The 26,272-nt window shown below is 40.1% G+C and overlaps 1 protein-coding gene across 1 annotated transcript in view; it reads right to left on the minus strand.

Moving 5' to 3' along the window:
* The window catches only part of tox3 (TOX high mobility group box family member 3), a 37,806-nt gene extending 20,823 nt beyond the window's left edge, over positions 1 to 16,983 (minus strand). Inside the window, exon 1 of the mRNA XM_069659748.1 lies at positions 16,882 to 16,983. Within this exon, the coding sequence (XP_069515849.1) occupies positions 16,882 to 16,983 (102 nt within the window). The remainder of the gene's footprint in view (positions 1 to 16,881) is intronic.
* Positions 16,984 to 26,272: the final 9,289 nt, after the last annotated feature.

A 26,272-nucleotide genomic window follows, 5' to 3' on the forward strand; every position in this document is an offset into this window, starting at 1 on the left:
TTTATTTCTCCTTCTGCAGCAGCAGCACATTTCTTCAATAACTGTTTAACAGGAGAGAATTAAGAGCTTACATGCGCCCTGATCCCGACGTGAAAAGACTCCACTGTCTGCATGATCGCAGGCAGACAAAAAAAAAAGAAGAAGCCTGGCAGTGAATGGGATGAATCTAAAAAATGCATAGTGCTGCCTTTCTTTTTATTCTAGGTCAAGATAAGCTGAGTTACTTTTTATCAGACAAAATAGTCAGAATGAGCTTTTAAACAAACATCAGGATGCGTAACCCTGCTTCTTTATGTTTGTCTTACTGTAGCCAGTGTGCGTTTGATGCTTTCCCACCTTTTAAATCCCAGTGCAGGAATATTTGTATGAAAGAAAGTCCGATGGGAAATAAGGTGTTTTACAGCTATTATAGCAAACAAAATTATTTCAACCTCAGGGCGAACACAATATTGCACCAACATGACCCCGTCTCACCCTCCATATGATGGAGTAACCACCACACAGATCCTATCAGTAAACATGAACTGGACAACCCAGAATGCACGCCTGAAGAGCCTCTGATAGCACAGCTGCCATCTCTGCATGCATACAAATGGAAAATAAACACGCACTGGCCTTTACCTTCTCATCTGAGCTTTGAATACTGCTTTGTCAATGGTGATTAAATGATTATGAATGAATTATAATAAAAATGAGATTTTTTTATCTGCATTTTAAATCACATTCACAGATTTTAAAGGTAGATCAAGAAGTCACAACAGAAGCTGTCTGTCAGCAGGTAACCAAATTGGACACATTCTTCCTCCCCACTGAAAACCACCAAACTAATTCAATCAAGCGCCCAGGCTTTTCCAAAAACATATCAACTGCTGACAAGTGATTTTACAGTTCAGCTTGAGCTCAGTAATCACAGCCTAGCATGTGTTCTCTGGAACATGACACTTGTGCTAATATGTTCTCCAGTGGTCCCAGTAAAAGACGGCACAAACACCACAGTTAAAACTCAACCTCCAATCCAGAGAACTTGTGGTAATTTGCAGGGTATTTTTCTTAAGTAATTTCCTTTAAAGCTCGGCCTACCTTCCAATTTCGAGCCTCTCTTTCAACACGCTCCATTTCCTTCCCTGAAATCCTGGTCCGGCCCTTTCAGCCTCTGGAAAAGTTATCTTCGTATTCCCGAGGTCCTCCTCACCAAACACATGCTCATTTAAAACCCAATTCAGCATAAACACTCTGCAGCTGCCCCTCTGGTGATCACAAGGCCTATTCACGCCCAGCAGGCCGCCGCGCATGCAGCGCGGAGCCGACATATAGAGATACATTTCCTCCTATGTGTGCAGCAGTCAATTTGTAAAGCGACTCCACAACACAGCGTGTCCGCACAGTCAGCTCGCAACCTGTGTTCTGATCTGCAGGCCCAATCGATTGGTAATTCAGTTTAAAGCTAAAATCATTACTCCCCCAGCCCAGCACTGTCTTTCACCATTAGGACGGCAAGTCCTCAGCTACATACGGTAGCACGGAGGGCAAGTTCATTGTAAGCATCTTACTCTTCCGCTGCTGCACAGCAGTAGAGGGGATCTGGTGTGAGAAAAAGTCCTGGTCTTATCTAGGATCTGTATCAAGCTGATGACAGTTTTGTCCGGGCCGTTTGCTGATTGTCTTTTTGTTCTCACTACACCGACCACAGTGACCTGAACGAGTATAATCACACCGCTTTCCTTTTGTTTTGATTTAGAGTGCTAAACCTGTAAAGCTTCAGGTGGAAATCTGGACCTTTAACCGTTGGAAGATGTCATCACTTATGCCTCTAAATATAAGACACTGTAGACGGAGGTTGTCATAAGAAAACCCCAAATTTTTCCACATGGTCCAGGAACATTACAATTCTGTCACGAGCTATGAAAGTAAGTTTGCGTATCCAACCAAAATGACAAGCTTGTGTGTCAAAATCAAGAAAAAACCTTTAAGCACTTAAACAGCTCGGCAGATATGTTTTATGTTTTTACTGGCTGCCCAGTCATTATGGCAGTGTTGAAAGACAGTAAAACGGGAGCTGTAGTTGGTGCATTCAGCATGTTCCTCTGGGCTAAATTTATATTCAGCACAGACGTGGAGTACACAGTGAGACCAGGGTAAAACAGCATTACAGGATCTGTGCATTTCTTTTTAAATATTTGTGAATGAGATTAGTTGAATACTGCACCAATAAATATGTTAGTTCAGGCAGAGAAGAAGCTGTCAATCACAGAAAAGTAAAGAGTGGCACACACTGGATTGTGTGTCTTTTACAGCAAAATGAAACACATGCTATAAATGTTTTAAAAACTATGCAACCACAATAGTGTCATGCAAAACTGGCTATTACATCAAATATGGCACACACAATACCAAAGTAGTTTTTGGATGTTTATCTACATGTTTTGATTTCATTATTGGCCTCTCGCCATTTAAAAGCACAATAAGGGCAGCTGATGTTTTTTGTGCTAAATGCTAATGTCAGCATGCTAACGGGATCATGCGCTGATGTTTAGAAGGTAATGTTAAGCATGTTCTCAATCTGAATTTAGCATGTTAGCATGCTAACATTTGCATCAAACAATTTATGGATGAGGCAGAGGCATTGCCAAATTAAAACATGGTCCTGATCATGTTAAAATATAACCATACACTTTATTTATATGTATGTTTTTAATAATGCCATACCAATCTAGGGCTTCAGGTCTTCAGGTTTTATGTGTCAATGTTGATAGCATAGTGACAATACGCTAACACATTAACACTATCATTTTGTATCATAGTTATTGGCCACATCCAACACCACGTTACACAATGGCACCAGAATACACCGAGGTTCACCATAGCTATGTTTTGTCGAAGTCCTTAGACTTGCAAATGCTGCCAAAACAAAGCTGGTCTCAGCGTCTGTCATAATGGACCCACAGCCTGAGCTCTGAAATCTCAGTGCTATGAAGGTCAACATCCAACATCCCTTTTTTTCCCTAGCTGTTGAGTCTGCTCTGTACTCTCAAGAGCAAATCCTAAAAGAAAGCACAAGCTAAATGGGGTTCCATCTTTGATCTGGAGGGGTGCAAAGCCATTGGCCCAAAGCCACAAAGGAGCTTAGGCGCTGGAGAGGGCCTCAGAAACATGGTGTAGCTTTCTCACAATGGCTGCTGTTGCGTGGACACACAGCTCTTGAGGAAGCAACATGAGAGAGGCTTGGCTTGGTGCTGTTGTCTTGCTTTTGCTGCTAAGCCATGTCTCAAGGCTGTTTACTCTCAGCAGCTTTGAAGCAACTCCAACTCGAGATGGTATCAGAGGTGTGGATTTTAACCAAGCCGACTGGCTCTGCTCGCCCATTCTTCCACCACAGAGCAGGAGGTTGCTACAGGGTTAAGGAAGCTAATATCTAAAAATGGTTAAATGTCATAAGTCAGAATAACAGCTCCTGCCACTGGAAATGAGCTTGTTTTTGGAGGCGCTAATGGCGATGCTTTCGCTGCTTCTCTTGGTTTGTCAGATGGCTGTGAGCTCTGGCCCTTGGATTCACATAAAGCTCTACTGAAAGCTTCTGGGAGTTGATTCCTCTCTTATTGCTCTAGCAGCACAGACACATTTCTCTATTCCCTGTGTGCTGTTACTGGCTAATACAGTCATTATAGCCGGCTTTGGGAATGTGCTCAGTCAAGAGCTTTTAGTGATGGACTCAACTCAATCCTCTGTTTCTTATCTAGTAATGGGAAAAGGGAAAATATTTCAGCTTTTGTACCTGGAGTAAAACTGTTAAGACAACATCTATTTAAATGTAAATAATAATGGTAGTTAAATGATATCTGATTAATTAACACAACAAACAATTGGCTGCAAAATGAAGGAAAATCTTAACAAAAACAGCCTAAAAAGTGTAAAGTTACATCCATGTATGCAGCTGTTACACGTGTAGTCGGACTTTCTGTTTCTTCCACTCACTTGCTAATCAAAATGATTGAATCCAGCCACATAGTCTAAAATGTTCATGACAATAGAATCCTGCTTCTTTAGTGTTATTCTTACCATAAGCCCACACTAAGCACAGACCGACTGCTTGTTCAATCTCTATAAATCTGAAAAACACAAACTGCTGAGCGGTGACTCATATATCAGTCTATTATATACTACAGGGCTGACTGTATTAAACAAATGGCTCGGCCTGCAGCTGGAAAAGAGAGGCAATATAGAGAGAGCAGAGGTTATTGTCTAATTTAAATCTTGGCTGCTTTCCCAGAGCTGTACCACATTCCAATTTGTGGCTGTGTTGCTTGGCGCTACTGACAGAGGTCCGGCTGCAAATACTCTCCGGCTGCTCTCCAGAAATGTGTCTCCAAAATGACGATCAACAAGTTGGCAGAGATTAACAGGCTGGGGCTTATTAGGTAAAATAATAAAAACGCACGCGTATAGATGTTGTGCTGTTCATGCGTGTGCCATGGTTTTTTTTACTCCTCCTGCGGTTGCAGTAATGCATCTATAATCATTACGACTTAATCTACAACAACAAAGGCTCATAAAGAAAACCAGTGCATTGCATCTGTAATGTCTTTGAGCTCCATAATGAAACAGCAGCTGGAAGAGACATCTGTGAACATGTAGTAGTTACAGAATGGTTGAGCAGGCTCTTAGAAGCAATTAGCTATTTCAAGCATTTTCTCCTTGGCATACTATTGTCCGTTCATCTGGTGGATTGACAGCACACCGGGACATCATTAGCAAACCTGACGGCTGTTGAGTCGCAGACATTGTTTTTCTTGTGACAGCTACCATCAGGCTAAGTGCTTCACTAATGTTTTTAGCAGTATTTAAACTCAAAATGTCACTTTAACATTTCTTACTTCTAAAGCATCGTGAGATTAAGATGCCAGCTTTGAATAATTACAAACACTAAGCTTCAACTTTGATTCCATATCATCGCGCTGACATTTCAAGAGATTCAGAACAAAGACGAACTACACATCTTTTAGTCATAGCGCAGAAATGATTCCTTCCCTCTGTGTAAAATGACAGGTTGGTGATCAAAGGCACACGGAGACCTGGGGGTCTGCTGTGAATTAAAGCAGAGCTTTTTTAAGAGAACAAGGTAAGTTAGCAAAGTGTTTACACATGGAAAAAAAGAAAAAAGCTCCATGTAGAAATATTTTCTGTTGATGACACTTGTCAGCGCGTGGCCTATAAAATGCAACCATGTTCTCTAGACTGAATTTCCTTAGTGGTACTTTTGTGCAAAGAGGTGTTATCCATTTGATTACAACAATCCTACACTTGCATGCACATTATACACAAACTACAGTTAAAAAGTTAGAGTTAGGTACAAAAACATGAAGTTTTTCTTGCTGTCCTGTGGATGATCTTTTGCTCCAACATTACTGCACATGAAAGTGTAAAAGAAAATAAAAGCCTCATGTTGTATTTGTACCTTTATATCTGTATTGATGTCCTCCTTTGACCACAGCTCCTTCCAAGCACTTTCAGCCCATCTCTCCAGCGCAGCTGGCTTAAAAAAGGGGTCACTGACATTTTCTGTATTTGAGCCTTGACCTCTATTTTAGGATCATGCTGAGAGTTTCTCCTACAAAATAAATGAGAGCTGCACAGTCCGCTCTGCACTCACACCTTTCCCTTGCACATCTTCTATCACTCTTCATTTGTCTCCATTAGGGTCATGTTTGACCGGCTACTCCAACTCTCTACCAGTATATATACTCAGCAGAGAGCATCAGACCATGTGCTATTGTGGCCGACCGGCTTCCTGTTGTTTAGTAGGCAGAGGTAGAAAGGTAAACAACCTCTAACACTAATGCAATGAAACCTGTCATAGCCTAGAACACATGTAAAACGGTTTCCCATGTCAGTCAGGTGCATTCAGTTAATAAACCCTGAAAGATAATTGTCACTAATCCAATAATCAATAAGTAAACAAAGCCTGCAATGAGAAAATTAGTTATTTCAACAGGGGGCGCCATGCTGGAAATTCTGACTGCAGGTTTAATTCAGAGTGAGAAGCAGAATTCCCACTGTCAACTTGTCATCAGCTAATTTACCTGCAGCCAGAGGGGGAGATTCACTGGACACATAGGGAGAGTTAATCTCTTCATTCATCTCCACTAAAGAGATCGACCCAATTAGCTCGCCACATTGACTGACAGCGCTTGTGTTTGCCTTTCTCCCTCCACTTTTCTCCCCTTCTTACGTCAGGAGTTATGCAGTTTTCGCTGGCTCCAGCTGAAGGCCTCTGAAATGATTGGAGGGTCCTGTACAACAGTGGAATAATCATGATGTCTTCATTCAAATCTGTGGAGTCTGAAATATTCACCACTGCAGTTTGCTGTGACTGATTAGCCAATGGAAGGGTTGCTTGGGGATAGCTCTCCAGAGCTCTGTAATTGAGCGGATTTGACTTGGGAGAGTTTTTTTTCTGCTGATAACTACACACATTCCAATTTTTAATGTACTTTTCTTTTTTTAGCCTCTCCTAAGAGCTAGTGTGCACCAAAATTATGACGCCTGCAGAAACGGCCGTATGTAGGACAGTTCATACTGCGATTGCTGTCCCTAGAAAATCAGACCAACATCATGTTTCATCTAATGATTTACAGAAGTATCTCCTGCTGGAGCCAAGAGAGCAGTCAGTGTGAGATGACCTGGTCACTGCACAACTGTCGGATCGAGAAACTCTGACAACAATGGCCCAGAGGACGGCCACCGTGGCCTCTGACATCCTACAATACACACAATACAGGATATGAAGAAGATATGAAGGCCTAATAATATATATAGTATAGGTGTTTTGCATTATTTTTGCATTGCATTTCTTTTGCAATGTATTTGTTTACATATATCTTGCCAACCACGGCAACCCATCAACCAAAAAGCTCATTTACAATACAAATGGAAATAAGAAGTAACAAATTCTCCAATGTTACAAATCAATTCAATGCATCACTGCACAACCTACTTTCAGGGGTTTTGCTGAAACAGCCTGGTCTGGCATGACCAGCAGGAAGGTAAGCAACCTGTGACATTTCCACAAAAGTATGGTTGCATCCTTCAGCTGGCACATACACGTGAAGCATTGCAAGGCATTAACAGGATGACAAACGGTGCACTGTAAAGGATAAGCCATCAAATAATGCCTAATAATGAGCTGTTTCGTTATAATCCTGTTTGGGTAATTAAGAGATTAATATATCAATGCTGGTTTTGGCAGGTTCTGCAGCCAGGAAGGGCTAAATTATTCACCACAGTGCGTGTGCCACAATGCACTAAAAACAGCTTTTTTTCCCCATTAAATCTCATTTATTTTCTACAGAAAAAAAATAGAGATGGTGTTATTCTTTTCCAAAACACAGCACTAATGCTCCGGGGCATGATTTGTCATTGTTATTCAGTGTTCGCCTCACCTACACTTAAAACATGATCCTCCTGGATTTTAATTAAGCACCGAGGTACCTCCCAGGGGGTTCTGGCTTGGCAAAGGAAACTACTTTGATTTATGTACTACTTTGTTGTTCCTGCTTGAAGCTTGCCTGTTATGAGAGACTGTGTTGATGAATGAAAGGACCGGGCAATTATTCTTATTTGTTAATTAGTTACTAATAAGAATGTGTTCTTCGGAAAATATCAATACCAACAAATAGTAAAGCTGAATGTGCAGCTGTCTCTGAATGAGTCACCTCCCTGCCACGTAAACCAGTCAATATGAACAGGTTCAGCTACGTTTGTATTCGCCGACACTTTACTCCTAATAAAATATGTTTTCGCCTTTGTTTGTTTTCCTCACTAACAGGATAAAAAAATCTATTACTGCATTTACTTTTTTTATTATTATTACTTTATTATTATCAGCAAACAAAATGTACACATTTGCAAATTATAAATATGACTCTTTTTACACACCTTTGGTGTTCTATACAAAGAGTAAATAGGGTTTTATATGTGAGGAAAAGAACATACAGCTTATTACTTGCAGTGTAACATCCTGAAAGCATTGTACCTGCCAGCCAAAGATAATACTGTTGTTCCTCTTTCTACATATGTATTACTTGTTCAGCAAAGGTATAGTAGATACTGGAGCCAGATTCTAACATGAAACTTAAAACATTGGCAAGAGTATAATCCAGACTACCCAGGTGCACAACATGCAGCTGTTTTTAATTACAGGCCACATGTCCTGCAACAACAGCTGACAGGTACTTTCAAATGCTGTAATACTACTCAGACAATAATCTGTCTTAATACAATCCATAACTTTCGACTGGGTTATGTAGTCGACTCTAGTTGAAGTTTCTTTTACTCTAACATCTGTGTGCCTGATTGACTTAAAAGTAAAACTTGATGTAAAACGGCACTTTCCTGACAACTTTGTCGAGGCCTGCTGTGCCACATTTCCACATTGACAAATCAAAGCAGTAGCTGGAGACATTATCTTATGATTAGAGATGAAAGTGAAGATGGTCAGCCACCCCAGTGACACAGTAATGGTTACAGACAGAGACTTGTACCAGGTCTGCTGTCCTAGATGCATATCAAAAGCTAGCGGAGTCTGGAAACCACAGGGGTGCTCGGGATTGCTACGGTTAGCTCGTGGAACTGCTGAAGGTCACCACTGCTGAGCGGAGCAGCCACAAGCTCTCATAAAACCATGCAGCGTATCATTATTTTCAAAGTGTTTCATTATGGACGGTTAACCTTGGCTAACTCCAACCTAACACTTTAATCAGCCGCCTGTAATGCCTTTGAAACAGTGTAATCATTCAGCTTCTCTTCTTGTTTATCAGCGGGAGAGACACAAATGTAGTGGAGACTAAAAAGGGGAGATCCATTTCCCTCGGCCGTGCAGGTATTTGAACACTCACACAGTGAATCAGAACCACCAACGACGAGGAACTAGATCAGTTTCCTTGCAAGATATGTCATTTGAAAGACTCATCAGTGGCAGTCCAGGAGATGGAAACCCTGCCAAAGCTGAGGCCTCACAGACCTTGATCTCGTTTCTACTTCTGCCATACCACACCATGACCACATGTGAGGGTTCCCCGAGCCAGCAAAAACACACACATCACAATAAACAAGGACATGCTGTGAATGAGCCTCCACTTCAACTCCCCAAAATATCAGAAGTCGGCTCAAGAATTTCATGGAGCCCATTCATGATCCCAGTCGAGGTTTCGGGGCACGGACCTATATTATGTGGCCGGAGCTTTAACTGAGGCCATGTCCATTGTTCCTTTTGATCGTGTTAGTGAATAAAAAGTAGTTTGATTCATGAATACTGCATGATTTAAGCTAGCTGGATCTGACATAAAGAGTCGGACATAAAGAATCCTCAAAGCGGTGATATTTGAGGAACATGCTGAGAGCTTTGCTCTTTTTAATGAATGCAGTTGTTCTGCAATTATAGCCAAAAGAATGATGTAAGAGTGATGTAATGAGTGTTTTCTAGAAAATGTGCTCCCTGCAGAATTTCTTTGATTTGTCTTACCTAACACAAAAGGTCCTGGCAACTGAAGCATGATTCATATTTTACTGATTATGTTTAGGCAACTCAGAGCGTTTGGTTTGGAGCGACAGAAGATTACAATCTTAGATCAATATTGAAAAAGGTCAGTATGTGTCTGCACAAATACTCAAGTTCTGTAGGCTGAGTAAAAATAACTGTACAAATTGTACAAACCAAGTAAAGGGAAGACAGAAGAGCAAACATGTTCATCTAAGAACAGCTGTTTCATTCATTACGCTAAAGCAAGACAATGCTCCATCAGTGTATGGAGACCCTGATTGATTCATTCAATGAAATATGGCAAAAAAAAACTGTGGCAGGGTGAGAGGGACGTTTTTAAATTCTATGTGACTATTAAACCTCATCTAAGGGGTGAAGTAGCTTTATAGGCTGCAGTTATAGTTGCTGTAGCAGTGACTGCTCAGACATTATTCAACTGCCACAAGCAGAGCCTATTTGAGAGGGGTGTTTGACAGTGACAGTTATGCAGAAGACGCACACAAAGCATGTAACAGAATCCTGCAAAAACAGAACAAAACAGTGGCCGTGATTGTTTTTGTAACTACAAGCTGCAGAAGCGTGATCTTCTAACAGATGTAACTTAAAGTGCTTACATGTTTTTTGTGTGATGAACCAGTTGTATTTAAAGTCTCCTGAACTCTCCTGCGCCAGTTTGCTCCGACAGCCCATCTATTTCACCGTTCAAATAAAACTTTTATTTCCCTGCGTTGTTTACGCTGTTTGCTCAACAGGTCTGAGGTATATTTGCACACCTGCTACTATTGTCAGTCCTTGTAGTGCAGCCTGGTAACACACTGCATTATGGGTATGTGTGATGCAGGAGGGGGGGGGGGGCAGGTGGAAAGGGTTGGATTAATCACACTGAGTAACATGTAATACTACACACACCTGCAGCCTGTACGCCGATAATGAGGAAGAAATCCACAGTCAGCCTGACATATGAACAATAGTCGGAGGAGTGAGTAATATTTTTATGAGTGGGCTGCTTCGGTTAGCGGCCACGCGGTCACTGCTTCAGGTAAATCTCACAGCTAAATGTGAGTATAGAAACAAATCCAACACCCACACATTACTTCTCGTTTGGTTGATTTATGTGTTGTGGGAATAATATCTAAATTTTTAATAATGTGTTATCCTGTATTTGCCAGGTTGGAAGCTGATATTCAAATATACAAGGAACAGCTGTAGGATAGTCGTTTAATGTGCAGATAGCAGCAATGATTTCAACTATTCCAGCCTACAAAATATCACCCATAACAGTGTGAGACATAGACATTCATCATTGGCCTCTGCTCCTTGAAAAGGGCTTAGAAAAAGGGCTTAAGTCAAGCAAGTGAAGTTAAAAGGAAAACAGCTGAACGTTTTGATACAGTCAGTGAGCCCATTAAGAGAATTGGACGTTAGATCTATGAAACACGGACTGGCTGCCTCTCTGGAAAGCTTTAAAAATGAATGTGTCTTAACAGCGAGGCTAACCACAAAGGGGACACAACACTTATTGAATCAGCCAACCAGAAGTGATTGACTGGTCCTTTTGAAAACTGCTTAATTCAGGGTAAAAGCAGTTTTTCTGGGGCACGGCGAGTTTTTCCTCTTCCTTTTAATAAGTCAGCAAGGTTGAGGCTGTCAGAGATGTAGTGAACCGAACCCAGATTAAAACAGTTTATCATGGTGGAAAAATATCTCCTGTGAGGGGCCGTGCTTTGATTAGAGGAGACGGAAACATATGAGAAACTCTTATTAGACACATGCAGGAGGTTATTTTTACCTTTGATATCACAAGATGAGTAACCCAAAAAGTAGATTTGATCATTTTATGTCAGTGACAAATATCCAACCTAGGACATTTGGCTTTCTGATGTGCTTTTGGTCCTGGAGTCAAGTGTTATTTCAGTCTGATCTCAAGATGATCAAATCCTAAAACTCTACCCTGAATGTTTATAAGGCTATCAGAAAAAATACTAATGTTCATTTACAAGCTTTTTAAATAACCAGAGAGAATATTTACAACTGAAAAAACATCTCTTCTTTCATGACTTCGGATGTCAAAATAAACATATTTTCCTCAGGCACTTACATGGTTTGATGTAAGATATAGTGACGTTGTGTACATGATCAAAATCCAGTAACAAATGTGGCTCTCCTGTGGATTCATGTCTTTCATGTATCACTGAAAGAGATGTTTTTGAAAGAAGCACATAGCTACAAATAGTCCGTGTTGTTTTAGTTCAGTGGGGACAAACACTGCCGGGGCTAATCCACGAGAAAAACAAAGTGATACACAGATCTGATGTGAAAAAACATTCAACATGTCAGCACAGATTCCTGACTGGATATACAAGGCAAACTACTTGCAAGCAAGGTGACTACAGGCATGTCAGAGGGACAGAATGCATGGTAGGTTGAGAAAGAACTTTTGAGTGTGAGGTCTGCTGAGTAATGCGCGCAGAGACATAATGAAGTGGATTTATGAGCAGTGATGGCAGCGGTACAGAAGGTCTTTACGAGTGCTGATCTGGGTAATGGTCTATGTCTGTCTAAGATTTCAGAGCCTCTCTCATATCCACCTCGTAAACAAAGCAGACAACCTGGTCTAATGTTTCCCACAGGTTCAGACTGTTGGTTCAAATCATCAGATTTAACTTGTAAAACAAGCTGAAAATGAACAGAAATTCAAAGGATTTGGCTGCTGCGTGTGCGCCTGCAAACGCGCCATATGTCAACATCTCAGCAAAATAAGGAGAGTGACAGCTGCGATAATGTGCTGCAACAGGAATCAGGAAGAATCAGGCTGATAGTTTAATACAAGGCTGCTACAGCTCCAGTTAAGGTCTCTTCTTCAGAGGCTTAAAAGTCCATTTTCATAAACATTTATTGAGTTTCTGCAAAACGTCTTTTTACTGCTAACACATCAGTGAAGGATCTTAGCATCTATCATCAGCTTTGTTCAGCACAAATAAGTGTTAAAACACGCCGCATGAAGTGAGAGCTGTGCATTAATGTATCGCTAACATCAGACGTATGTGCAGTGCGGTCTGTCACACAGAGCAGTCATTCTTAGAAGCAGGAAGTCAAAGTACAGTGTGTCTTCCAGCAGGCGGACTAAAAATAACACTCTGTAATCTCAGTGGGAAAATTAGGTGTTTAATAAATCTGTTGAGCTACATCTCCTGACAAGCTACAATTAAAAGACTCCGCAAAAACACATCAGCTATTCACGTCCTGGACGTTCAAACATTTAACATGCACCTTGAAGTCAAATCCATCAAGTGCAGAGTTTGACAAAGCCTCTGAGGTTACAGCCCAACCCCCAACACACACATACAGCATCAGTGCACACACACTTTTAAAGCTGTGTTTGGATATGTTTAGAATGTGTGTGATGAAATGGCACCAGCTGTGTACACTGGAGAGATGCACAAGGCCCCCTGGTTGAGCAGAGTGTTAACCCCTTCCCTCCCACAGAGGACAGCAAAGACAAAAGGAGGACAGGCCCACAATGGTAAGGACACAATAAGAGGTTATTGGCAGAGGGTTTGTTGCTGTAGAAGTACTGTAATTCACTAAGATCCTTCCCTCAGCTCTTTAAGTCTTTGTGGCTTTTAGTTCCTTTACATATGGATGGGTCAGTAAGGCCCAAATGAACCATGAGCAGGCTTCTGTTTCTCCACCACCACTTTTTACAGGCTCAATAAAATCCTGTGATAATTGCAGCTGCAGCCCTTCATCATCATGTCCAGTCTTTCAGTCTGAACAACTTCCTCATCATTTGTTTTTACAGCACAGTTAGTCTTTCATATCACAGGTGAGTAGATGAAAGTCAGAAATTCCCAGGAGGGCGTTACTAATGTGCAGTGTAAACAGGGAACAAAGGGGAATTTGTTTTATATTGAGGATGTAGAGTTGATGCACCAAACACGGCTTTGGCAGGTACTGGTCGTGAACTACGAAATGGGGCAACATGTGCCCGTTAACAATGCAACTAACCAAACTATTAACCGTGCTTTAATGAAGAAGCCAGTCAACAATATTTACAACCATGATGACTTCATGCTAAACAAGGCAAATTTTTCCACAGCAGCGTAAGACAACAAAGCTGTTTACCTTGCTGAGGAGCTGGCATTGTGCAGCCTGTTGCCTGCAACGTACTGATGGAAATTAATAGCAAATATGACCATTCCCTTTTGGTAGATGCACAGTGCTGGAATGGTGGCTCCACTGTTAACAATTTGTATACACAGGTACTGCACATTGTCAATACATTGAATGGCTATTGCACAGAAAGACCACAAAATATGCAAACATAGGGTTTCATTTATTAGGAATTTTATGACAACTTTAGAGTTTGCAACTTTCTTTCTATGTATTAGTGCTATGAAGCTCTTTGTCCATGTATCTTATATGCTTCTTAAATATTGATTAAAATACTCTGATGTGTGGCCAACTCTAAACTACAAAGACTCCTGATGTCTCAGTTGTGTTGGTTTCAGTTTAACAAACTCAAGTGTTCGCAGCAGTACAGGTGAAGAGTTTGTATTAACATCTGTTGGTAATTTCAGTCTCTCTCTCTGTGCCTGGAGTTAATGACAGCCCACACTTAGTGGATATGGTATCTGAAACATTATTAAATCCTCAGAAAAAACAGACCAGATGGCCATAAATATGTGGATAACATTGGCTCCCTTTCTTGAAACCATTAAAGTCAATCACATTTTACAAATAACCAAACCAGTCTAATCCAAACAGCTCCTTGTCTTTGGTTGATGCTGTGCACGACTAAACAGCTTGCCCAGAAAAAAAACACATAACTAAAGCAGTCTTGCATCACTGAATTCATCAAAGTAAGAAATAGGACAAATGAGATCTAGATGCATTAATATATGTATAAGCCCAGGGTTTTCAAACTTTAACAACATTAACTGACTACAAGCAGATGTTCTTGAGCCAAGCCAAAGAGCCAGTAAAACCAATAGTCGTTATCACAGAGAAATTGAAAACAAAGCAACTTGAAGCAACAACCAATCAGTAAAAGTAGGGGCCTTAGTGGGTTTGCCCTTGAGCATAGCTGGTCCGTGTTCAGCCTAAAGTTAAGGTATTTTAAGAGAACCAGCGCCTGCTGTGACAGCCCTGGACTCTCTGCATTTAAATGTTTGAAACCCACAGGAATAAAAGCATATGCATTAGCTTTAAAGACAGTTTAGATAAAAGGCACTGTGTTTAATTCTACCACATTACAGCCAGTGATTTTTCTTGTTGAATTTATTTTATGGGCATTATTCAGCTGTGTGAAGTTGTGGCATGTTTCTCCTCAGCACCGCTGTTCCTCCTTCATCTCAGTGCCAAGAAACAGGCAGCTTCATTAGTCATGACTGCAGCACCTAATTAAGTTTGTGCCACTCGTTTGGATTTTTCTGTAAATTTAAAAGAATCTCTGATGTGTCAAAGTGCCTCTGGGCCATTCTGTCTCTGTTGTCATTAAAATTGAACATTTCCTGTGCCAGCGTTTTCACAGGGTATTGCCTGTTTTCAAATCAAAACTGTGACTCCAGTGGAAGTTTTGCTGTGTGCAAAAGGTGCTGTGACAGCTTATAAATAGATTAAAGAAGGAAAGCTTCAGTTCTGTGTGACTTGTAAGCATGCCACATCTCCTGGATGACAAACGGCTCTGCATTGTGCTACCTTTCAGCGGATTGATTCAAATAAATTGGAGGCTTATTTGAAAGATGCATGAAAAAGAGCCCATTTGTTCACCATGGAAAGGCATTGTAATTAGCATGAAATGCATGCTTTGTACTCTCCCTCTCTCTCTCCAACATAACTGGTGGAGATACTGGATAAGCACCTTCTCACCACCCTCCCTCTCGCTCTACCTTCTCTTGCATTGTAGCCAATTACTGTTACAGATGGAACATTTCAAGTGACCTGGGGAATTTATGAGCACGAATAAAACAGCGCTTCAACTCTTACACCAATTCAAAGCAATGTAGTTAAAATTTCTCAAGGCTGATGAAGACATGATGAAATTGGGCACATATGACAACTTGGCCACATGACAAAGAGCTGATGAAACAGTGAGACAAACCTGGTAACTGTTTTGAACAGAATCAGATTGCAAGGGGCAAACAGAGCTCCACTGAAGGGCTGAATAATTTGAGAGGGGGGTGGTGAGTGTGTGCTTGTGCGTGTGAGGGAAGTGGGGGGATGTAGAGGTTACTATTGTTTAAACTTTGCAAAAACAGCACGCTGCTGTTGTGTCATTAGTCTGTCATAGTGATGTTCCCTCTTGCTCGGGTACAAGGCAGTCAAGCTCCTGATGGATAACGGGCCAAATTGTTCAGGTGTTACATCACTGACAGTATCATAAACCATCATCTGTGTTTTACATAACCTCTGCCTCTTGTTCGAGAGTTAATAAACCTGTCAGACCTCAGCAATGTTGTTATCCACAGCTTAGAAACGGGGCTGCTTGTATACAGGGAGGGAAGTGAATAAAACAACTTGTAAACAGACCAGAAAGAGGCTATGTAACCTGGGACAGAGTAGATAAAACTGTGTGTACGTCATGCTATTAGTATAAAAGTCTGAGTGATAACTCATGTCATGTTTAAGTGCATAACAGTGCAATGCTGACAATGAATGTATTATTACAAACCAGATAAAAACCATGCCGTCTGTTTCTCTTCCTGTGTGTTTTTGTGTTTATTGTTAAAGCGGTGAAGTTGAAAATTGATATTCAGAAAGGCTTATTAAATACTCCAAATAAAGTATTATAGAGAATAAAGTAAAACATCTACGTGTGTTTCTACAACATTTAATGAGGTGGGTGGATGTGAAACAGGATCACAGCAGCAGCAAAGCACTTTATTTGAAACTTGATCCCCTGTATCTCACTATCATCACATTAATGCATACAGTACAAAGTAGGGTGCTGATGCAATGATCCATCAGTGATGTTACAGAGCATGTTACTGTATAGCAAACAGCGCCCATGACTGTGGATCACATCACTCAGTCTGGTCAGAGTTTGGCAGTGCAGTGAGGCTGGACAGAAGTAACACTGTGCCACTACACTTGTCTCGTGCTCTCATTTTCATTACTAATACACAACAACAAAGTTAGTGGCAGGAGAGGGGAGGACTAATTAAGAAACTTAAGGCAATTAAGATTTAGAGTCAGGGAGGAACACGTGGAGGCAACTAGGAAAATTAGCATATAATTGGCTTTAATTCAACAAAGTTTTAGGGAGATTTTCAGTCATTAATCCTGGATGAGCCCGGAGTTTCGACGCAGTCGTAGTTTCAACACAAAACAGAGGGGCTTCTCACCTTATTGAAGTTGTAGTAGCCCAAACAGTGAGCAAAATCCAGGTTTGGTGGATCTCCCGGGATAGAATTTCCTCCAGCAGACGGATAAAACCTTACATCCATGATGTGTGAGTGAGGGAGCCGCGCAGCTGTAGCTGTAGCCTGCTCTGCACGGAGACCAATTTGTTTCTGCCGTTTACAATCCAAGCGCACACAGAGAGACGGAGAAAGAGAGGCGGTGAAACTGACCCAAGCTTTGTTGGGGTAAATGAGACACTGGGATAAAAGGGTACGGGTAAAGTTGAGATATTCCTCTTCTACACCTGGTTCAGCCGCTTCATTTCTGAGGAAGCCCACAGGAAGGTTGGACTGAGCCGAATAAACTGTCCCTCAAGGAGCAGTAGACGCTGTGTGCCCATGCATTTACACACAGCTGCTGCTGTATACAAAGAAGCCACGAGACCGGCGGCTGAGCGTGGGTCCACCTCCTTTTCCTCCCCCTTTACATGCAGGAAAAAGAAAAATGAATACTGCAATTAAGTGATAACGGGGTGGTATGTCCGCACGTCAAAACAACTCAAAAAAGTGTCCGTATCCTCCGCTGTGTCTCTTTAGAAGTTAATTTCTCCAACTTAGAAAACTAGTTGGTGAAGCAGTTTGAGTAAGCTAGCTGCTGCTGTCTGCACGCGCCCGTCTACTAAACAGTACAGCGATTTGAGGCTTTGTAAAACAAGCAAAACAACAGTCCACAGATGGTGTAATTAGTGAATATGATGTAGTACACTGAGTATACGAGTCCAGCCTTCGGCTCTGCCTGTCGTAGTGATGAACAAGGCAAAATGTGTGAACAAGCCAGCCACTCCCCTAACACACTAAGCCACTCCCATGAAAACACTGCATTTAAGTCCATGTGACATGTTGGCGTATGATCATTAATTCCAATCACAGGAGTCTATTTAATGTGCATGTCACTATTTTAACACAGGTATATTTCCACATCATTCTTTTCTGTCTTTTGTCAGAGTGTTATAGCCTAGTATGAGTCATTTGGGAATAACAGCATGTTACAGAAACCATATGTAACTGATACTGAAAGTAAGTAGCCTAGTGTAGCCTACTCAGTTATTGTTAAGAATGACATTTAGGCTAACTTCAATTCCGTTTTCATCTGCATTTTCAGTGCTAATTCTAACAGGGAGCTCATTCTTATTTCTTACAATAGCCTACAGCTTTTACATATTATGTTGGACTGTTCCTACATGTATTTCCATCTCACTTTATTCACATTTGACTAGTGGAATATTTATGCAGTTTGTATTTTGCTCAAAGAGCTCATGTAACAACTTGGCTACAACTGTTAGCAATTTACAAGCCAATTGAGTGTGTTTGTTTGAAGAACAGCACAAACACAGACGTAGAACTTACCACAAACTCTATCGTTGTGTTGTTTTCCACCTGTTCACACCTCAAGAATTTTCACTTCAAGCCAAACTTGACTTTTTCACAACCTCCTAGATTAGCCTGTTCTCTCAAGCTTTAGACACTACCAACATGTGAGTTTTTCAAAGTAAAGGCAACCTAATTTTTTTCTACAGACTCTCTTTATTACTTTTTTCCCAGGTCTACAGAGATTTTATTTGAAATAAACACAAGATACTTGTGCCCTGATAAATATCTTGTGTTAAACTTGTAAAATGTAACAAAGAAAAAATAAAATGGTTGTTTCTACAGAGTTGTAGACTTAGTCATAAACCAATTAACTGTTTATTGTTCATGTACCAATTTTGTTCCTTTAGATTAGTGAAAATCACACCAGTTTTGTTTGTTTGTTTCTTAAATCAGGTGTTTACATACTTATTTCTTGTAATTTCACACAATTTTCTTGTATGCATTTGTATATTCCTGTTCCTGTCTGAGTTAGTATAACTTGACAAGATGATTAAAAACTGCTTAATTGCTAAAGTTGAATGTTAAACTGTCTTCTCTTTACTCTCCTCAATATCCTCAACACTTACTCTCTCATTTATAGTATCTGCACTTGTACTGGTTCTTATGTACATATATTCAGTTACACTCAACCTATTGATACAGTATGTCAAACAATCCAGATACACTTAATATCTTCATTTTAGATTGGCCTACAGGTTGCCCGTACATTTTACTGATTATTTTACCTGTTTGTATTCTAACACAATTCTTGTTATTGTGTGAATAGCAGAAAGCATAACAGTTTATATGAAATGTTAAGTAATAATCAAATCAACATCTGTAGCAAAGCCCCTATCACTGGACTTTGTACTTGGTATGTTGTGGGAAAGCACAGCATTAAATATGTCTTTATTACAGTATATTGCTACAGGAAGCCATGTGAATGAGACAGCATGAACAATACTAACACCTAAAGAAGACGTACACAGTCATATAATAATAACTCTATTGAACACTTGTGTTTTTTCCTGCCACTACTGTACATGTAAAAATGTCTATATTAAAAAAGGTCTGTTGTTACTACCAGACACACTTTGAATATCTAACACAAACTGACATATCAATCAGTAGAAGTGTTAAGTACCCGTATTCGACAAATAAAGAGATGAATGCATTTAGAATTGGTTGATTTAATGCTCACTATAGTCCTGTTTGTGCTGCGAGCACACAAAAAGAGTCTTTTCATTCACCTGTCACATTCATCTCTCCTGAGTGGAGAGAAGAGGTCAGAATATAAACATGAAAATCAATGACAGAGCCGTGAGAATACAAAAGCAAAGCTACGCTGTTATGTCATGTCTGTCTGCAAATGCCAGATTTTTTTTATTTATGCTACCGTTAAAATAATATTTGAAGTATGACGCACAATGCATTTCTTTGTTCCATATCCTGCGATGGTATATGCTTTACAAGTGAACATACACTGCTGTTTAATCATTGCTTTTCTTCCATTCAGTGTTACATTCTTCTTATAGTATAAAATAACACGTTATTTTTAATTGGCTATATTGAATAACAAATATTATTACTATTTAGGTGTAACGGGTGAATGAACCTGATTACTTGCTATCACCATTTGACATATAATGCTGTTTGTGTCCTGATAGGCTTATTAGAAATTAATTTTGCATAGAGTAAAGAATAAATAACCTGGAGCTGAAGTATGTTTATTTGGGAGCACATTTTCCTTAATGACATACTTATTTATCTCAGACATTACTTCTTGTATAGAATAATTTTGTTTGGCTTTTAGGGTGAATTTCCCTGGCCCTTTAATTCAGGGAATTGTTCTCCAAAGTCAGCAGATATTAAATTAAATAAACAGAAGGTCAGATGTGCCGTACTGTTGTTTTAAAACCTCTGAATCCGGTTATACTTGACCCATTAAATTAATGGGAAAGTACTATTATTAGTAGCATAATTTTGATTTATTTATGTAGAATAAATCATATATTGTATAATTCTTTACTTTTTCAGTGTACATGTTGGTCTTTAGGAGAGGGTGCACTTGTTATAAGACACAGGGAAACACTATATAAGGGGGATGTGTGTTGGCATGTAATATAGGCAAGCTTAATCAATGACATACAGTGCTAAACTGTGCCGTGCTGTGCTGGAGGAGATAATCCTCATTTGAACGCTCTCCAGTGCTCGCTTAGAGATGGTCAACAATCCTAGATAGTCGCCAAGAAATCTACTTTGTAATTATGGACACTGATGCATATGCAAACCATTTTTCGTCATGTTCCTGTTTGATAGTGGCTCTTGCATGCATAACGAAGCAATGCCTTCACATACTACACACACTGATACGCCCACCCAATCAAATCCCATTCACTGCTGCACGTACAGACACATAAAGAGCCCACGCAGTCTCCCACACAGCCTATATCAGATAAGCAGGCTCCTCTACATCCAGCCTTATTGGGTGTTTGGTTTTCAATAAGACATGAGAGTAGTGTGTGTCTTTCTGTAGCTGTTGTTATTTATTTCTGTTTTTAATGTTGTATGGCGGTGCTGCCGGGGAGCAGAATTAATTTCTTTTTAGATGGTTGGGTATCAGTGTCTCAGCCAGATGAATTATGCTTTTCTACCATATGTCATTTCCTATCCGCCTGGCGACACTGGAACCATTTGGTAACGTGAAAACAAATTATCTTCTGCTGGCTGCTGCTCACATTCAATAAAAGCGTGCAGAGTAATTATATAGGTACAAAGAGTAATAAACGTAGAATAATTAATTAACCCTAATAATCTGTATTTACTGTACAAGTCCCTTCATATTAAGCGTGTAATGCTGTCTGTGTGTGACACCTTCATAAATACCTGCTGTCTGATGTTTGTGACATCAGACTTTTGAGGCTGTCTGATGACATTTTGTGGAACTGAAGCTTCATTTTCCGTCTCACTTTGGTCATTTTAAATCATGTTTCATGTTACTCACAGGAGCCTGTCATGCTAAGAGATATTACTATCACCATCACCTATAAGGAAAATATGCTGTCAAACATGGTGTTTGATATGAAGGCACAGTGACACAGTGTCATTCATACCTTAAAGACAATTCAGTCATCATAAGCAGTGATGTAAAAAACAACAACAACAACAACAAAACACAAGCATTTAGGAGGATAATGGTACATTAACGGTGGGATACTATGTATGTATTGTTTACCCTTAAAATACTTACTCACAGTTAAATTTAGTCTTTTCTGTTATATGTGTTATTTGTTTGACACGTTTTTTGGGGGGGGCTTTTATTTTGAAGGCGGGTTTTTTTTTTTGTCACCTGCCGCCAAACCGGAAATAAAACGCCAGTATGAAGCTAATTGCGGTATACACGGTAATGGAAGTGTTTATGAAAGCTCCTCCTCCTCTGTCTACACAATTTGCAAACCAGTTAGAAGATGAATAAGGTATGAACACTGTTATATCTGGGACTGTTTATAGTGCTTACATGTAAAAGGTGCCCTTTGTAGGCCTATTTGTTCATTTTGAGTGTGATGTGGGGAAAGGTATTCTGCTAACAACATAGCTGCCCCTAATGTAGCATTGCTCTTTGTAGCCTATTTAATGGCTGTAATGGTGGCAGCAGTTAATGTTGTCTTTTGGATTGTTTGCATTGTGGGTGTAACTTTTTAGCAGGTATATTGTGTTTTTTAACGTTGTCAATGTCTATGGTATTATTGTTTGCCTATCTTTTTTTTTTTTTACATCACTGCCTTAAGGACAAAACAAATTCACAAACCATCAGTGAAAAAGAGTCCACCATTGCTCAAGATGGGGACGCTACAGTGGAAGTACAAAAGTCAGTCTAAGTGGCAGGTAAAGTAGCCAAACTATGTACTAAAGAGTGAAAATGAAGTTTGTCAATTGTGGCTGAGGGTAGTAATATATGGAGAATAATCAATGAAGGCAGTGTAATTTTCTGCTAAAATGTAACAATGAAAGCAGTTAAATTGTCTGTTGAACAAGAGGAAGAAATTCCGTTGGAGCTATTAAAATTGTTTTCATTGTAAACAGTTGAGGTTACCGTTGGGTGTGCCAGCGATGAACCCACTAAATCAATTACTTTAATGATTAAAGGGTGAAACAATAAAAACAAATTAAAGATTGTGCTCTTCTTAGTCACGCCTGGATCCCACAGGATCTGTGTCTGGCGCGTTCTGTCTGTGCCGCAGTTCTGGTCTGTCAGACGGCGCGAGCCCACGCTGGGACCGCTGGCCCAAGCAGCTGGATTCGCGAGATCACAAGATCGCGCGAGAATTGCAAAATCACGCGATAACTTCAATGTTAAACATAGCAACATACAAACAACAGGTTGAGAACAGGAGGTTGATTATCTGCTCATTTGGATATCATTCCGTGATTTTTGTGCGTCTACCATGGCTGAGCACACTACTTAATTAAAAGTCTTCTTTTTTCAAGATTTCAGTGTGTTGTTAAGAAAACAGAAAAAAAACAGGAGTCTGTACCGGTCTGTACATGGTGTTTTATTTTGAAATGACCGGATGCTGTATGCTGCTTTCGTGTGTGACTTCCTGTTTGGAACGATCTGCTCTGTTCAGCTTGACACGTGCTTAAAATTGCTTCACAAAAATAGACCGGCGCGTGCCGGAGAGCGGAGAATCGCTTCTGGGACGCGCCAGAGACGGGCCGCGGCACGTGCTGTGGATTCACAAGCCTTGTTTGATATGGGCGACTCTGGAGGTTGCGGCGCACACGGAACGCGCCGGAGACGGATCCTGTCGAATTTGAGGGTCATTGTACTTGAACTACTTGTTGGTCGGTAAAGCTGTTTAAAGTTGAAATCTGCAAATTCTGCAAAATTTCAACAAGCACAACGCCTTGCTTGAAAATTATGATGCGTTTTAATTAGTTAATATTGTTAAGACTGGCTCTACATCTGCATCTGCCACAACCACTTTAACATTGTTTTTGTTTTGTCCATCAAAACTCGAAACAACACTGACAACATGAGTTTGAACTTTACCTTGACTTACAGTTGCCATGCAAATTAGCTTATAATTGTTACTCATTACATTTCAAAGGTTTTATTAAATACCTCAACATCTTTCAGTTCCATGGAAAACCATTGCTTCTATTTTTTGTGAAGTGCATTGATAGTGATCTTAGGGAATAGGCTGATACTCTTTCAAGAAACATCAACAACAGTGACACAGAAAAATGTTGTTGAGTTCAGAGCACAAAGTGTTCTTTTCTCAGACAAACATCATACATGCCATTAGAGGACCAAACATGGCATAGTAACAAGACCACGTTTCTGTGGAGTGTTAGTGAACAGCCACTCCACTGAGACTTAAAACACACACACTCACTCACACACTCATCACTGACAAATTTAAGTCTGACACCCTCTCAGAGATAGACAGTGGCCTGCAGCTAGACATGAAAACATGAGAGGATAACACACTCCAAACCTCACACAGCAAACCATTACACAACTTGCTATCACTGTTCTGAATACATACCCCATATAAAATATGATAATAATTATGCTCTTCACTTATTATCCACATTTTATTAGAAATCTTAAAAGACTGTAGGCTGAAAGGGGAAAAGCTATAAAAGCTAATCATTGGTGTTTCAGCAGTGATAATCTGTTTAGTCGCTCACAGAACATGTCTCTGTGTGCAGAATGGGTTTTAAGCCTTGAGTCATTACACACCAGCTTTATCCTTGTGTTGCTCTCTTGGAAACATCCCTTAAGTAATGATAATAGCTGCAGCATGATCATAGAGAGGAGCTCTGCAATTCATAAGGAGTGTTTTACTTCTTGATACTGTCTCAGTCTAATACACCATGTAGCTATGAAAATGTTTCTTATGGCTGAAGACGTTCACTCACAAAACTGTATATTTTGGGTGTTGGTTGTATTCTTAATTAGTTCACTGGAATGAAGCAAAGGCTGATAAACCAATTGTTCGACAAATACTTCAGGCTTAAACGATTAAAGGGTAAACAGGATGCATATGCTGTTTGAACAAGGATTTAAAGCAGCTGTGATGAACGCTGTAATGTGTAAAATGTCACTCATACTGACAAACACACACAGATTTAGTATAACAGATTCTGCTGATCCCCTTAACTCTATAAACTGTTTTAGCTTTTTTTAATTGTTTTGGTTTTACCGTCTGCAGCTTACTGTTGTTGTCCACTCCCAACAATCTCATTAGCACCAAAGCAGAATGTTTTCAATAAAAAAGCTCCTTTACTGCACAGTATGCAATCTACCTAGTAGGCTACCGCAAAGTTAGCTACTACCTAGTTAACCTAGTATGCCACCAACCACGAAGTTAGCCACTAGCTAGTAAACAAAGTATGCCACCCACCACAAAGTTAGCCAATAGCTGATAAACATAGTATGCCACCAACCACAAAGTTAGCCACTAGCTGGTAGCCTAAACATAGTATGCACCAACCACAAAGTTAGCCACTAGCTGGTAGCCTAAACATAGTATGCACCAACCACAAAGTTAGCCACTAACTAGTAAACATAGTATGCAACAACCACACAGTTGGCTACTAACTAGTAAACATAGTATGCCACCAACCGCAAAGTTTGCCACTAACTAGTAAACATAGTATGCAACAACCACACAGTTGGCTACTAACTAGTAAACATAGTATGCCACCAACCGCAAAGTTGGCTACTAACTAGTAAACATAGTATGCAACAACCACAAAGTTGTCTACTTACTAGTAAACATGGTATGCAACATCCACAAAGTTTGCCACTAACTAGTAAACATAGTATGCAACATCCACAAAGTTTGCCACTAACTAGTAAACATAGTATGCAACAACCACAAAGTTAGTCACTAGCTAGTAGCCTACACATAGTGTGCAACAACCACAAAGTTAGTCACTAGCTAGTAGCCTACACATAGTATGCAACAACCACAAAGTTAGTCACTAGCTAGTAGCCTACACATAGTATGCAACAACCACAAAGTTAGTCACTAGCTAATAGCCTAAACATAGTATGCAACAACCAAGTTAGTCACTAGATGGTTAACTTAGTGAAGCATTTGTAAGAACCACCAAGCCACTCTTAGGAGTTGGTGGAGAGGAAAGAAGAGCAACAACTATGGTGAACATTGTCTCTACATTCATTCAGTCTCCAAATACATGACTTTAAACAAATTCTAATGTTTATCAGCGTCTGCTGGTTGTGTAAGTATGTAATTGTTCGCTAAAATGCTATTAACATGTAAGTTAAAGAGCGAGTCAGTTATGTTAGACCTAGCTATGCTGGTTGATGGTAAATGTGTCACCTACTGTGGGCAGTTTGTTATTTCTCACCGGGAATGTGCCATCTAAAATCCAGTTCTCAATTCTGCAGTTGTAAGGGCTTTCATCAGCAAGCCATAGGCTCAATCAGCATTGTGTAATCTCATTCAGTAAGATGTAGTGATTTAACAGACATTTATTTAAATAAAAATCATCGTTTGAGATTGTTACCTCTGGTTAAAATGTCACTGTTGTTTCAGCTTGTGCACCACACCCTAAGTGGTCAGAAATGTATCAATCCTAAATAATGTCCAGAGTAGACACTACTGTAGTGTTCAGCATGGATTGCTGTTGAGGGCTGGGGGTCAAAACAACCTGCCGAAGCGTCTCTCCTGCAAGTAGCAAGCTAAGTGGCCAAAATCTCACTTTGTATTCAAAAAATACAAGAAAAAACCACACTGAGACACAGCAGGATTTCACAGTCTGCTGCATACGTACAGCAGCAAACATTTTATAATATCTAGTCCTGTATTTGCATTTTATGTCGAGCCCTCTGGGCCCTTTTGCCTATATTACACTTCTCAGTATTCATGACAGAAGCCAAACACAACAGGTAAACTAGCTTTATTTTAATCTTACTCGATTTGAAATGTCATTCTAACTGCTGAAT

This window comes from Semicossyphus pulcher, unplaced genomic scaffold (assembly GCF_022749685.1).
Source record: "Semicossyphus pulcher isolate SPU_LCO1_2020_fin unplaced genomic scaffold, fSemPul1.0.p SCAF_1, whole genome shotgun sequence".
Lineage (NCBI taxonomy): Eukaryota > Metazoa > Chordata > Actinopteri > Labriformes > Labridae > Semicossyphus > Semicossyphus pulcher.